Below are 13,856 nucleotides of genomic sequence, written 5' to 3'. Positions count from 1 at the left end.
TTTCAGTCAGATCATCTAAGTCCATTTGAGGAAGCATCACACTGAAAAACATCCATTTCATTTAAGCTGTATAGATCAGCCAAAAGGAAGGAAGGAAGGAAGGAAGGAAGGAAGGAAAGGAAGGAGGAAGGTAGGAAGGGAGGGAGGGAGGGAGGAAGGAAGGGAAGGGGAAGGAAGGGGAGGGAAGGGGAGGGAAGGGGAGGGAAGGGGAAGGGAAGGGAAGGGAAGGGAAAGGAAGGGAAGGGAAAGGAAGGGAAGGGAAGGGAAGGGAAGGGAAGGGAAGGGAAAGGAAGGGAAAATGAGGGTGGGAGGAAGGAAGGAAAGAAAGGGAGGGAGGGAGGAAGGGAAGGAGGTAGAGATCATTATGTTGATTTTCTTAAAAAAAAATCTATTGGTATTTTGATTGGATCACACTAAACCTATAAGTCAATTTAAAGAGAACTGACCAGTTTCACAATGTTCAATCTTCCAATTATGAACTATATTTCCAATTATTAAATATTTATTAATGCATCTCAATGATATTTAATAATTTTCTTCATGGAAGTTCTTATGCATTTCTTATTAAATTTATTCCTGGTCTTTAATAATGTTATGTGTTATAAATAATAGCTTTTTAAAATCTCACCTTATTCTTTCTTATATATAGAAATATAATTTTTTTACATTATCAATCAACAGCTATATTCTTTTTTTTGTAATAGTACTTTATGAGGGATAATTTACATATAATAAGATACACAAATCTTAAATACACAGCTCAGTGATTTCTTTTACATATGTATACACTCATGTGGCCATCACCCAGATCAAGATATAGAAAATTTCCATTATTCCAGAAAATTCTCTCATGCCCTTTTTCAGCCAGCAGTGTCTTCTCCATCACTCCAATAATCACTATTTTGACTTCTATCACCATAAGTTAGTTCTGCCTGTCCTTAAACATCATATAAATCAAATCACACAGCAGTTATTTTTCTATGTCAAGTTTCTTTCACTCAACATGTTGCTTTGAGGATTCCTCCACATTCTTGCAAGTCCTAGGAAAATTTTTTCCATTATATTATTTAGTAATCCGTTTAGTGAATATACCACCACTGTTTACTATTCTGCTGTTATGGATATTTGGTGGCTTATAGTTTTTAGTTATTATGAATAAAGCTACTATGTACTCCTTTCTCAAGGGTCTACACCTAGGCATGGAAATGCTAAGACCTAGCATAGTATATGTTGAAATTCATTAGAAATTACTAATTTTCCAAAGTGGTTATAACATTGTTATGCACTCCTACCATCAGTATGACAGTCCTAGTTGCGGTACATGCTCATTAATACTTGGTATTATCATTCTTTTTAATTTTTGCTATTATGATATATAATAGTGTCTGCATCCAATGAGAGGACTTATCAAGTTTGCACTACCCAGGTCACTACCATTGCTATAATCTATCATACTCATCATGACACATGTCCATAATCATTGAGTCCAAATTAAGGGACTCTTATGTTTCTGACACAGAGGCTACCATTGCATGTCGGGACATATAACTCCTGCCATAAGATGACCTGTTTTTCTCACAGCGAGGGAGGCCACATTGTATGGGTTGTAGCTCTGGCCTACTTTTGGCCGACTGACCACATTAGACCTTTGATCACCTCCATCCCTACTTCTTCTAACTGTTTTTAAGATTATCAGTGGTACCTCACAGTTGTTGACACTTTTTCAAGTTTGATCAGCCATCTCTGACCACAGCTGTATGGCCCTTGAAACTAATCTGTTTCATCTTTTCAACTTTTATAGATAAAAAGTACATCATTGTCAGATTCGATATCACTATAATGAATCTAAGTGTTGGTTTCTTTTAATTTTCCTAACTAAGATTTGTTGGTCTTCATGAAACTACAGGTTATTTTTTTCACTTTTGAAAATTTTCAGTGATTACTTCTTTGAGTTTTGCCTCTGACCCACTTTCTCCTCTCCTTCTATAGTATCTATTAACGTATTTTAGACTTACTTCATTTTTCACATTTCAACTTTTTCCCATCTTTTTAGCTATCTGTTATAGCTAAAAATTTCTTCTTATATATCTTCCAGTCTACTTATATGTTCTTTAGCTATATCCAATCTGTTATTAAACTTTTCTTTTAATTTAGTAATTCTAATTTTTATTTCCAAAAGATATTTTTGGTTCTTTTTCAAATGTGCTAGGTCGTATTTTCAAGCATTTATTTCCTTTAAAAGCTAAAGCATAGTTCTTTCAACCACAATATTTAAACAAATGGGTGCATTTTTGCTGCAATTTTCTCTGATTCTCATGATAACTTTTTTCTAAGTATGTTTGAAAATTTTTACTGGTGGGGCTTGTATAGATTCAAAAGTTACTGAAGAGGATTCTTTAAACCTATAGATAAAGACACCTTCCTAGACAGAGAATGTATTTTTGATTCTGCCAGGACTTAGAGACAACACAAATCCAATCTTTTAAAACTAAATTCCCAAGTGGAGATTTATTGGACTAATAAAGTGACATAGATTTCAGCTGCAAAACCATGGTACAACTTCTCAGGGGCAAGTTCCATTACCTCCAACAGCACCCCTCTGAGCCAAGGCAACTTTCTATGTAGTAATCTAAGGGTTTTGAGGGGGGCGCTAATTTTCATTTTACCTTTATTGTGAATATGTCATCCCCTGGCATAAAAAATTAATCAGGGGAATGAATTCCTATTAAAGCTCCCACCTTACATAGATGATGGCCTGAGACTTCTTTTTTCCATATTCTAAAAGTATATCATAACTAAAGTTCAAATTTATACACAGAGGCAAATACATCATGTCAAAAAATGACTTCCAGGGGTCCAAACTTACTTCTTAGGATTCCATCTTTCACTTTGATTTTAGTCTTTATTATTTTAACAATTCTGTAATACTTTTAAGAAGATATTAATAAATTTTATATCCAACAGAAACAATACATTCTGGTTGTTTCTACTAGAAAAATGTGTCTTAGTCTACCATATTTCTTGAAATAGTTAGAAGTGTGCTCTTTTTAAAAATTCTAACTAGAACCTAGCCTTCCCTTCTTCTACCAAGCTAGTTCAAAGTCACTTCATGAGGCAAGCCATTTTCACCAGAAATATGCTATAGACACAAGCCAGTCACAATGTAGTTTATTAGCAAATTTCACCTATCCATACTTTACCTGTTCCCTACCTAAGCAATGACAACCAAGAGATAATTAGAAATACATCCACTCCTAAAACTAAGGAGTAATTATATTAAGAAGCATAGTTTAAAAACGTTTAAGAAATTATACCATGAAATTTATGGGTGCCTACACACAGGATTGTAAGATGTAAAAAAGGCTTTATCTCATCTAATTATATAAAATGTAGTATTCCAAATATGTGAATTCATATGAAAGTGTGTCTACTGAAATATAACTGCAGTCAAATGATTCTAGAATTTAATTTGGCAAGATTTTGTCATGTAAACTTGGGTAATGAACAAATAGTTAAATTTACTTTTAAGCAAGATATATGCATTTTTCCCCCTTATTTAAAATGTGTCATTTTCTGTTTTGAACTCAAGTCCTAAGCCTTAATGAAACCCAGGAACAAACATATCTTTGCCAAAAGTTTACTTAAAATTCTCACACTCCCTGTTTTCTCATACAATGTGATTTAGATACATGCTTATTAACTGCACATTTTGCACTTAACTTTTTTAATGTTAACTATAAAACCTATACACACCAAGAAAACAATTATATTTTGCAATAGTAAATTAACAACTTTTTAGTTCTACAAAGTATAATTTTATGTAAGCTTACACTATGCCAAATCTCTGTAATGTTATCTATAATAAATATATTTATAAAATATTTACTATTTTAAAAGTACATTAAAAATTAAAAGACCAAGAATAAAAAAGAGTATTATCTTATGAGATTTTTTTCCCCATTAGGACAAAAATGAGTATCTAAAACGACATAGAACATATACATTGAACTTAGCACATTAGGAACAGTCTTAATCCTCTAATTTTTAAGTTATTTTTACTTTTCATTGTCTAATTAGTATATATTGTTTTAAAATTGGAAAATATAATATGAAACTGCTTATACTGTTTGGTATATAAGCTTTCAGATTTTTTAATTTGTATTCTAATATAAATTCACATAAACAAAAACATACATTTGCTTTCTAAAATATCTATATTGCAGTATATATTTGATTTTATAATCTTTTTCATATAATAGATTAATCCCCTCAAATATGAAATCCAACTCATGTATACCATGTTTAGAACATCCCTCATCAAAGCTTAATTAAGTATTATCAATACATATAATTATTCAAGATAATTATTTCTTTCCAATCTATTTTTTAAAACAAAACTAATTTTATAATTTCTCCAAATCCTTCACAAAATAAGCCTAACTAAAATGTCTAAAAACTGCCTATCCTTTTTTGTTTTCATTTAAATTACTGGCATTAAATAATATTAGCCACAAATAAAGAGGTTATGAATTTTAATGAAGTCCTTCTATCTTAATACAACGTCTTGCAAGGTACTTTCCAAAGTAGTAGAGTAGATACTTCAAAATATAGCTAAGAAAAATTATGTGCCTTTATTAAACATAGAATTTTAAGACATCTCCAATGTACAGTAATTTCGGATTACTGAGAAGTATACTACTGATCTTGTGCCCAGGGATACTATCTGAGAAAGCTGGTACAGTCTGCTACCAACCTGTGTGCCTTTGGAAAATCATTTAACCTCGTATGAGATAAAATTTCTTCTTCAGTAAGAGTTACCAATGAGTTTCCAATGAGTTGTTTAGAAGATTACAACTTAAACATTTTTTTAAAAAAATCGATACTGGTTTGTGATAAAATTTATTTATTTAATCCTTTAGTGGACCAAACTGTTTCAAACTAAAATCGAAAGATGCATTCTATCACACATCTTGGGACCCTGCCAATTAAAAAAAAAACTTGTAAACATACCATCATATTATAGATCAGAGGTTGGCAAACTATGGGTCATGAGCAAATGTAGCTGGCAGCCTATTTTGATAAATCAAGATTTATTGGAACACTGCCATTTTCATTAAATTAAGAATTATCTGTGGTTGCTTTTGCACTATAACACCAGAGTGGGGTAATTAAAGCAGGAGCCATATAGCCAACAAAGCCTAAAATATTTACTGTAGGTCCTTTACAGAATAGTTTTACTGACACCTAACATAAATGACTATAAATTGAACTGGACGAAGTAGCCAAAAAGAAATAGGGGAAGAAAGAAAAAAATCAAAGAAATATTAAAATATACACCCGAATTTAATGACATATAATGCCACTAATAAATCTAATAAGCCTCAAATTTAACTGGAACTACAATATGAAATTTTTGGTTACATAAAATATAAAAACAATACTGAAGTATATTAATAATTTAGAATAACAAAGTATATCTTTGTGTGTTTTGAAATTAAAGCCAATTATTATTTCTATTTATAAATAGTACTTATATCTACTTTATACACATTATGTTTTTACCTGCTAATGGCTTGCTCCTCATCAGTTATTCCAGTCTCCCTGAATGCCCTGTTTGATTCCGCCAAACTCAAGGCAATTGCTCTCTGAAGATCATCTTTATCATCTCCAGTGAGATCAATCACATCTGAAAAGCAAAACTATCTTTCTCAAAATCAAAAGTCAAACAAATGAAGGGTAATTCTTAACATGGAGATTTTATACTCAATATATGCTTTCAAATCAAAGTCAGCACCAACTTAATTCTGTGTAAGAGCTTCTCTGAAGATAATGCAAAACAACTGTAAATTGGTTATACTCCAAAATTTAATGTTTTTCTCCAAAATATACCTAAAACAATACAGTATAATTTTCATTGCAGAGGAATTTCAATATTTACCATGAAGTCTCTGATTAAAAGCTAATGAGCAGAAAAAATGCTAAAAATGTTTCTTTATTAACAAAAATTGCAATCGACATAATTAAACAATCATATTTAGGCTTTCCAAAGTTAACCCAAATACACTACAGTTCATTCATACTACTCCTTAGACATTATCTACCAAAATATAATAATTTAACAACAGAGCTCTCAAAATTATATTTCAGAAACTAATCAACTATATGTATATGTTTACTTTGAAAACCCACTTTTTAACCCAATTCCCCAATACAAACTGGTCAATTTCTTTAACTCAAAAGATGTCAGTAATATTGTCATTATCATTTAAATAACAGAAACCATAATATGTTGTTAAGTAGAGGATTGCAACACAATATTATGAGAAAGAGAAAAGAAGTATAGCTGTTATTACCTTATTTTTATGTGGTTAGAATTATGCTTATTGATATTTTGGACAAGTTTTATATTGATTTTTTTTTTGTATATTAGACATGTTAAAATTATTACTTTTTTGTAATCTTGGAATTTTATCAGAGAGAAACAAATAAAATGGGTAGGGAGTGGGAGATAAGTTACCTGCATTTTACCATCTAGCCACAGGGTTTTATAAAGATACTAGAAAAGAAACCCTATACTTAATGAGCAAGAAATAATGTATATGATAGTTTCGAAAATCCTACTTATACTGTTATCAACACTGTTTTCTCCAAACAGTACCTTACAAGAATATTAGAAATAACAGCCATGGAAGGCATTCCATCAAATAAAATGCAGAACAAACAAGGTAACTGAAATGATGGAGCATGTCTACATACACCAGACCAAAGGTTTCCTAAGTCTGGCTTACAAACTCTAAGTACACCTAGACCACAGCTGCAGATGGGTGTCACCTGGGCGCAGCCTTTCAGCACAACTTAAATATTGATGAAGACGCACAGCTAGGGCTAGAGAGGCATGAAATGGCCTCATAAAATGAGAATTATCATAGTCATTAAATAATGACTAGTAACTTGGGTGAGTAAAGAAACAATAATGAAAGTACAGGAAATAATGTGAAAAGCACAAAGCAGCAGAAAAACAGGTATTGAGAATATAATTAATTAGCCCTCGGACTCAATTTTCTCATACTCCTAGAGGGTTTTCTTCAACTACAGAAGTTCAAAAGTAGAAAACAAATCTATTTTCTTGCGTCACTTGTGGTTAAAGCTCTGGATAAAATTTAGAGTCTACCAAGTGGATGCACTAATACGAGATTTGGAAGGTAAAAGTGAGGAGGATCCAGTTTCAGGGATGTCAAAATATAGAGAAGTGGCCATTAGACTCTGCATTCAAATGTCTAGGTATAGCTCGGTGGCAGTTACCTGATCCCGGCTGTTTAGTCCCTGGGCTACAGCTGCAGAGGTATGTTCTTGAATCAGGAGTTTCAGTGGCAGCCTCCTGATTCACTACCTTCCTGACTGTGGCAGAGGGAGTGGCTTCCATGGCTGGCCAGTCCTGCGAAAATCTGGAAGTCATTTCTGAATGCTAAGCTACAGATTCCTCCACCAGTCCTTCCAGTGATTTGTGAAGAACAGAATCCTGTTTTAAATTTAAACCACGGGATACCACCTCCTACCAGTCAGAGTGGCTATTATCAGAAAGTCAACAAATAACATGTTGGTGAAAATGTGGAGAAAAGGGAACCCTTATGCACTGTTAATGGGAATGCAAACTGATATCGCCGCTATAGAAAACAGTATGGACGTTCTTCAAAAAACTAAAAAAAAACAAAAACAAACAAACAAAAAAAACTAGACACGCACACACACTCCTTCAATTTCACTTCTTTACATTTATCTAAAACAAAAACAAAAATACTAATTTGAAAAGATCTATGCACCCCATGTTCACTGAAGCATTATTTACAATAGCCAAGATATGAAAGCAACCTAGTTGTCCACTGCTGGATCACTGCATAAAGAAGATGTGGTACATATATACAATGGACTGTTACACAGCAATAAAAAAAATGAAATCTTGCCATTTGCAACAACATGGATGGATCTAGAAAGTATTAGGTTAAGTCAAATAAGTCAGAAATAGAAAGAAAAACGTATGGTTTCACTTATATGTAGAATTTAAAAACAGAACAAAACGAAAACAGACATAGAAACAGAGACCAAAGGGATGGTTACCAGAAAGGAGGGGTGGAGGATAGGTGAAAAGAGGAACAGGAATATAGTCAATAATATTGTGATAAGTTTACATGGTGACAGACGATTACTAGAATTAGTGGGGTGATCACACTGTAGGGTATTAAAATGTCAAATCACTATATTGTATACTTGAAATTAATATAACCAAGATAAGTTGTATAACAACTACACTTAAATTTTAAAAATTAAAAATAAGTAGATAACTTTCTTCTTTGAAAGTATCTGGAATGTTTACTGTCTCATGAATGACTGACAAGTAAACTAAACTAGATAGAGCAAAAAACTCATTCAGAAATAGCAACAACTTAGAGATTTTCGTAAATTTTTCAATTCTAACTAAAGCAACACAAAGTAAATAAAAAGGAGAGATGTTTTAACCCTATTTCATAAATAGGGTAGCTAAAGCTCTAAGAAACAAAGCATAATAAGAATAAAGAATGGTAGACAGGCTTCAATTTGTCTTTTAACTATTAAATCAAGTGGTCTTTCTTCCATGCTAGCGGTTCTCCATGTGTGGTTCATAGATCCCTGTGGATCCCTAGGACCCTGACAGAAGTGGGTTCCTTAAGTAAAATAATAATTCTCATTATAATACTTGATAGTCTCATAATATAACATATTATCTGCCTATTCTACTGTGGTGCTATCTGCACTGATGATGCAAAACAAGAGTATCTGAAACTGCCGTATCTTAGCACTGATCAAGGCAGGAACACCAAGTTGAGTGTACAATTCACTGTATTACTCATAACTGTGCATGCTTACTATTAAAAAAGAGTCATTTTCTCTTAAATCCTTAATAAAAAGAGGAAAATTCATTTGATTAAATTCAAAACTTGATTTACATATTCTTTAATACTATGTGACAAAAATAGGTAGTACTTCTGCTCTATATCCAAAGTATGCTATGGCTTAAAAAACAAATACCAATGCAATGCTTGAGGTGCAAACTGAACTAGCTAATTTTTTTCATGGAACAATATCTTTACTTGAAAGAACAGTGACAAACTGCAAACTATGATTATTCGTACTTCAGTATTTGGCAGACATTTTCTCAAAAATAAACAAAGTGAGCCTGTCACTTGGAGAACAAATAAGAATATTTGTTGCCAATGATCAATATGGAATTTTCAAGCAAAAATAAGAACTTCATTAAACTTGTTTTCACCACTATGAGCTTGATATTGTCCCAAGACTTAAAGGTTTTTCTGATGAATCAAGTGATAGTACCAATTTCAATGTGTTTTATAATGCAGATATTCTTCCAACATTTGGAAGTGAATCTCTTCCAAATTACCAATGCATGACATAAAATCATGCATAGGTAAACAATCCATTCAAGGAGCAAGTTAAGTGATAAAGAGCAACTTTTATTCTACTATTTGGTCTTTGACCTTGGTTCTTCACAGAGAACTCACAAATCACTTGGGATTTCCTGGGTATTTGGGCATCTTCTGTTCTAATCAGGTGACTTTTGGTGGGCTCCCATATAGCTCTTTAATAGATTCATGGCTAGAAAGACCAAGCCATGATGAAAAGCTTGGAACTTTGAGCCCCACCTCCTATCCTCTAGGGAAGAAAGAAGGTTTGGAGATTAATAATCAATCATACCTCCCTGATAAAGCCTCCATTAAAAATTCCTAAAATATAGGGTTCAGAAAGCTTCTGGGTGGTGACCATATCCACAAGTTATAGCAAATTATCAAACTTGAGGAGGGTGGTGCACCTGAACTCCACAAGACAGATACTTCTGCACTTGGGACCCTTCTAGACCTTGCTTTATGTACCTCTTCACCTGGCTGTTCATCTGTATCTTTTATCATGTCCTTTATTACATAATAAAACTGTAAACATAAGTGTTTCCTGGAATTATAGCAAATTATCAAACTTGAGGAGTCATGAGAACCCCTGATTTGTAGTCAAGTCAGAGAGAAATGTCAGTAACCTGGGGACTCATAACTTGTGAATGGCATCTAAAGCGGGGAAAGTCTTGTGGGATTCAGCCCTTGAAGTGAAGTGAATTGAACTGAATTGAATTGAATTGAATTGAATTGAATCGAATCGAATCGAATCGAAGGATACTCAACCAGTGTTGAATTGTCCAGGAACAAACTCACACATCTGGTGTCAGAAGTATTGTTGAATATGAGCAGAGGAAGAAACAAGCAATAGTAGTCTTTATTGCTAGAAAGGTTAGTTGACCATAAACTACTGGTCCTTAACTGAAAAGCTGAGACTTCTTCAAGTAATGAAGAAGATTTGTTTATTATCTATAGTTTCACTATAGTTACAATAATTTTCTCCATGATGTTCCTATTATCCCATAAAGTTGCTTCTTTACATAGGATACTTTAGAACAATCTGGCAATCCTGAAAGAAGACAATTATAACCTACTCACATACTGAATACATATGATTATAAGACAAGACATTAAGAAAATAAAATATTAGTTCAATAGAATGGTTAAACCTGAATTCCTTCTTTTTTTTGGAGTTAGCAGAACAACTGGAGTAAAACATGTAATGAACTATCAATTTCATAATGAAAACTAGCCCTCTGATTTTCTTATTTGTTTACACTCAAAAGAGAACAGAGAATAAGCTCGGCTATAAAATATTTCTAATTAGCAAAAGTCAACTATAAAAATTTAGCCTATATAACAATTCCATCAAATACCAAAGTATTATGAATATTTTTGTATCTGTGCCAAGAGAGAGGACCTTGGTAAAATACTAAACTTGATTTTAACCAACCCTCCCTCTTGTATTAGTGTGAACCAACTCAAGAGCATAAGCATGTTAATTTTGAATAACACTGTAGAAAAATCACATTAAAAAGCCTATACACAGGAGTCTCTAACATTTTCAAGACTGCCCAAATTAAAAGTTTTTTTCTGTGAAATCAGAAATATATATATACCCAAACATAACATGCACCCTAATAAGTCTTTCACCTTCCAAACGATCACCTTTTGAGTAAAACTTAAATACTACTAAACACTTCTCTGCTAATTCCAAAATACACGCAGTCATCAGCTTAACAATCATTAGACTTCAAATGTATACAATTGTTTACAACTCGTAATTGCTTTTCCCATGAAAACAGTATATTTAATAAAAATGAGGTATTGAAATTAATTCATAAAACTCCATTTAGTTCATAATCCAGTTGAACTGCAATATCTGCAAAGATTTTGATTTTAGAAGGAAAAAAAGTTTTTCTATTGTTTTCCTTATCTATACAGGGCTAAACCTAGGGGAAATAATTTTTTTTAAGTAAGCCAAATTTATATGTACCACTAGCAAAGATTTCTAAACAGGGCGGTGACAAAAGTAGAAAGAACACTGTCAGGAGTTAAAGTGCTGAACAAGAGTCTGAGAAGAGTTGTAATAAGAATATGTACCAGGGTGGGAGCAACTAAAGGAAAAAATATGCCTTAAAAAACTGACAGAACTGCAAACTAATTGTTTGGGGGAAATTAGGAAGAGCTGTAGAAAAGAAAAACAACACTGGGTTGCCAGAAGCATGTGGATGCTCTTATGAGAGAAAGGCAAATATAAACACAGAGATGGTTAGCAGGGGACTGGAAGTGAGAATACTGTCATTCTCACCTTCATTCTCTGATTCAACCATGGTTATGTACTCACTATTGACATGTCGGCCAAATACAATCCTGCCTTGAGGTGCTATCCTGGGATGGTTTGCACTTCGCTCAGGTTGTATGTACAAATGTGACCTCGTTCAAGAGACATTCCCTTACCAGCCCTCTATCTAAAATACCATATCCCTGCCTGACCTACAACCACACTGTTACCCTCTGTCCCTTTACCCTGTTCTAATGTTCCTCATAAATTTATGACTACCTGACATTATTTTACTGTCTTCCACCTATGTAAACTGAGACTCTCTGTGTTTTTTAATGGCCTAAAAAAAGTATTTGATACACATTAGGCAATAAATAAATACAAGTTAAGCAAATTAAAGTTAATATCTAAACTGTAGAAGAGACGAAAGTTAGTAAGGCATCTTCCCAGTAGAACTAATTAGAAGACTTGAAAACGTGCTTTATCTATCTAAAATTTGTTTCTAGGAAGTGAAAGAACAAATAGCATAATAAGTTATGTTAAAAGGATATTAAAAGCAAGAAGACATAAACATTCTCCTTTCTACTCTGCCCTCAGCTTTTAAGATGTTCCTACTTTTCCAATCTTCTCACTGTTGAACTAAGTTTTCTAAAACAGGGATGTCCAATAGAACTTACTATGATAACAGAAATGTACTTTTATCTGTACTGTCTAATACAGTAGCCACCAGTCACATGTGACTAGTATTGAGCACTTAAAATGTGTCTAGTGAGAGAGAGAGAACTGAATTTTAATTATTATTTAGTATTCATTTACATTTAAAGTTGCTCCTGGCAACTATATTTAACAGCTCAGCTCTAAAAGGTCTTGTTCTGTTTTTAATAATAGATGCTAAAATTATAACGGCAGCATTGGTAGGTAGGGAAAGTAAATAGTAAAGGAGCAATTCCTGAATTTTGTCATCAATTTTACTATGTTTTCCGACTTGGATTGTGAAAAAAAAAATAAAGTTAACATTCTGTATTAGTCAACAAAAAGTGCAAAGACCATGGCTATCGTTCTGCCCTAAAATGAAAGAACATTCATAAAGTTATACAAGTCATTTTTATAGTACATATCCAATAGAGTTTAAACCTAATTATATCCAATCGGTTACAAGTGACTTCACATCACTGTAACATCTCATTTTTAAGCTTAATCTGGACTTTTTTGGTGAATCTTCAAAATAGTTTAATGCATTAGAAATCTCTATGGGAAAAATGATTTACTTTCATGGCATTCGTTTTTTTCTTCTATCTGCAGTCACTTGTTTGATACATTTGAAGAATGGAAAAAATATCAGTGTTCAATTAATAAAATCCTACACTACTTAACCCATTATTTACCCTCAGTAGGAATGACGGCACTAGATTTAGATCTATTTATTATTTGTGCTTTAAATCACATTTAGGCTGGCTAATGAATATAACAAAAATCAGAGTTCTAGGAAAGAACCTCAATATTTTTCTTACTTTCTAGGCAACCCTTACAAAATAAATTATGTTCATTTTGAGGGGAAAAAAATACACTAATGCTAAATTTGTGAAGAGTCGACCACTTAACACTCATTCCAATGTGTTATACCAATTTCTCTAAAACTTAAGCCAATATGTGGCACTACTTTCTGTGTTAAAATTACCTACCTAAATCCCTCTTATCTTTTGATCCATACTTTGATTGCTCAATTGTGGCACATCTCGTTCTGGCGGGCATATACTGTTTTTTTCCTGTTTTAAAAAAGTTCAGAAGAATTTAATGGTCACGAAAGAAAGAATATTACTATTTGATTTCAAATTGGGCAAAAACCTTGTATGGTCATGACTATGAGACTTTGCCATGACACAAAAATTGCACAGAATCACTCCTCTGACTATTAAGTACACTTATGATCTCAGAAGATCGTGCATTATTTCCTAGTGCACTTTGCATTAATACTTTTTTACTGCAAAATGCCAATACAATTTTATTTCCAATTTAAGCTGGAGGTAGAAGGCACTCATTTGACAATCCACAATATTCAATATGGACAGGAGACCCAAAGAAGGAAAAAAAGGTGCCAAAAATTTTTGCTATTAATACTAAAAATGATTTGGACC

The 13,856-nt window shown here is 32.8% G+C and overlaps 1 protein-coding gene across 7 annotated transcripts in view; it reads right to left on the bottom strand.

Annotated features, from left to right (window-relative positions):
- The window catches only part of USP25 (ubiquitin specific peptidase 25), a 110,422-nt gene that overhangs the window by 67,624 nt on the left and 28,942 nt on the right, over positions 1–13,856 (bottom strand). For 4 of the 7 annotated variants that reach the window (XM_036218463.1, XM_036218459.1, XM_036218457.1 and 1 more), the window contains exons 4-5: positions 13,404–13,487; positions 5,563–5,686 (exon numbers count right to left, since the gene is read on the bottom strand). In XM_036218463.1, the coding sequence (XP_036074356.1) occupies positions 5,563–5,686; positions 13,404–13,487 (208 nt within the window). Of the gene's footprint in view, positions 1–5,562; positions 5,687–7,302; positions 7,436–13,403; positions 13,488–13,856 lie in introns of all 7 variants that reach the window. The other 3 variants (XM_036218458.1, XM_036218462.1, XM_036218461.1) reach the window with 2 other exon arrangements.

Source organism: Rousettus aegyptiacus, unplaced genomic scaffold, assembly GCF_014176215.1.
Source record: "Rousettus aegyptiacus isolate mRouAeg1 unplaced genomic scaffold, mRouAeg1.p scaffold_m13_p_4, whole genome shotgun sequence".
Classification (NCBI taxonomy): Eukaryota; Metazoa; Chordata; class Mammalia; order Chiroptera; family Pteropodidae; genus Rousettus; species Rousettus aegyptiacus.
This window is presented reverse-complemented; position numbering and strand designations above follow the sequence as displayed.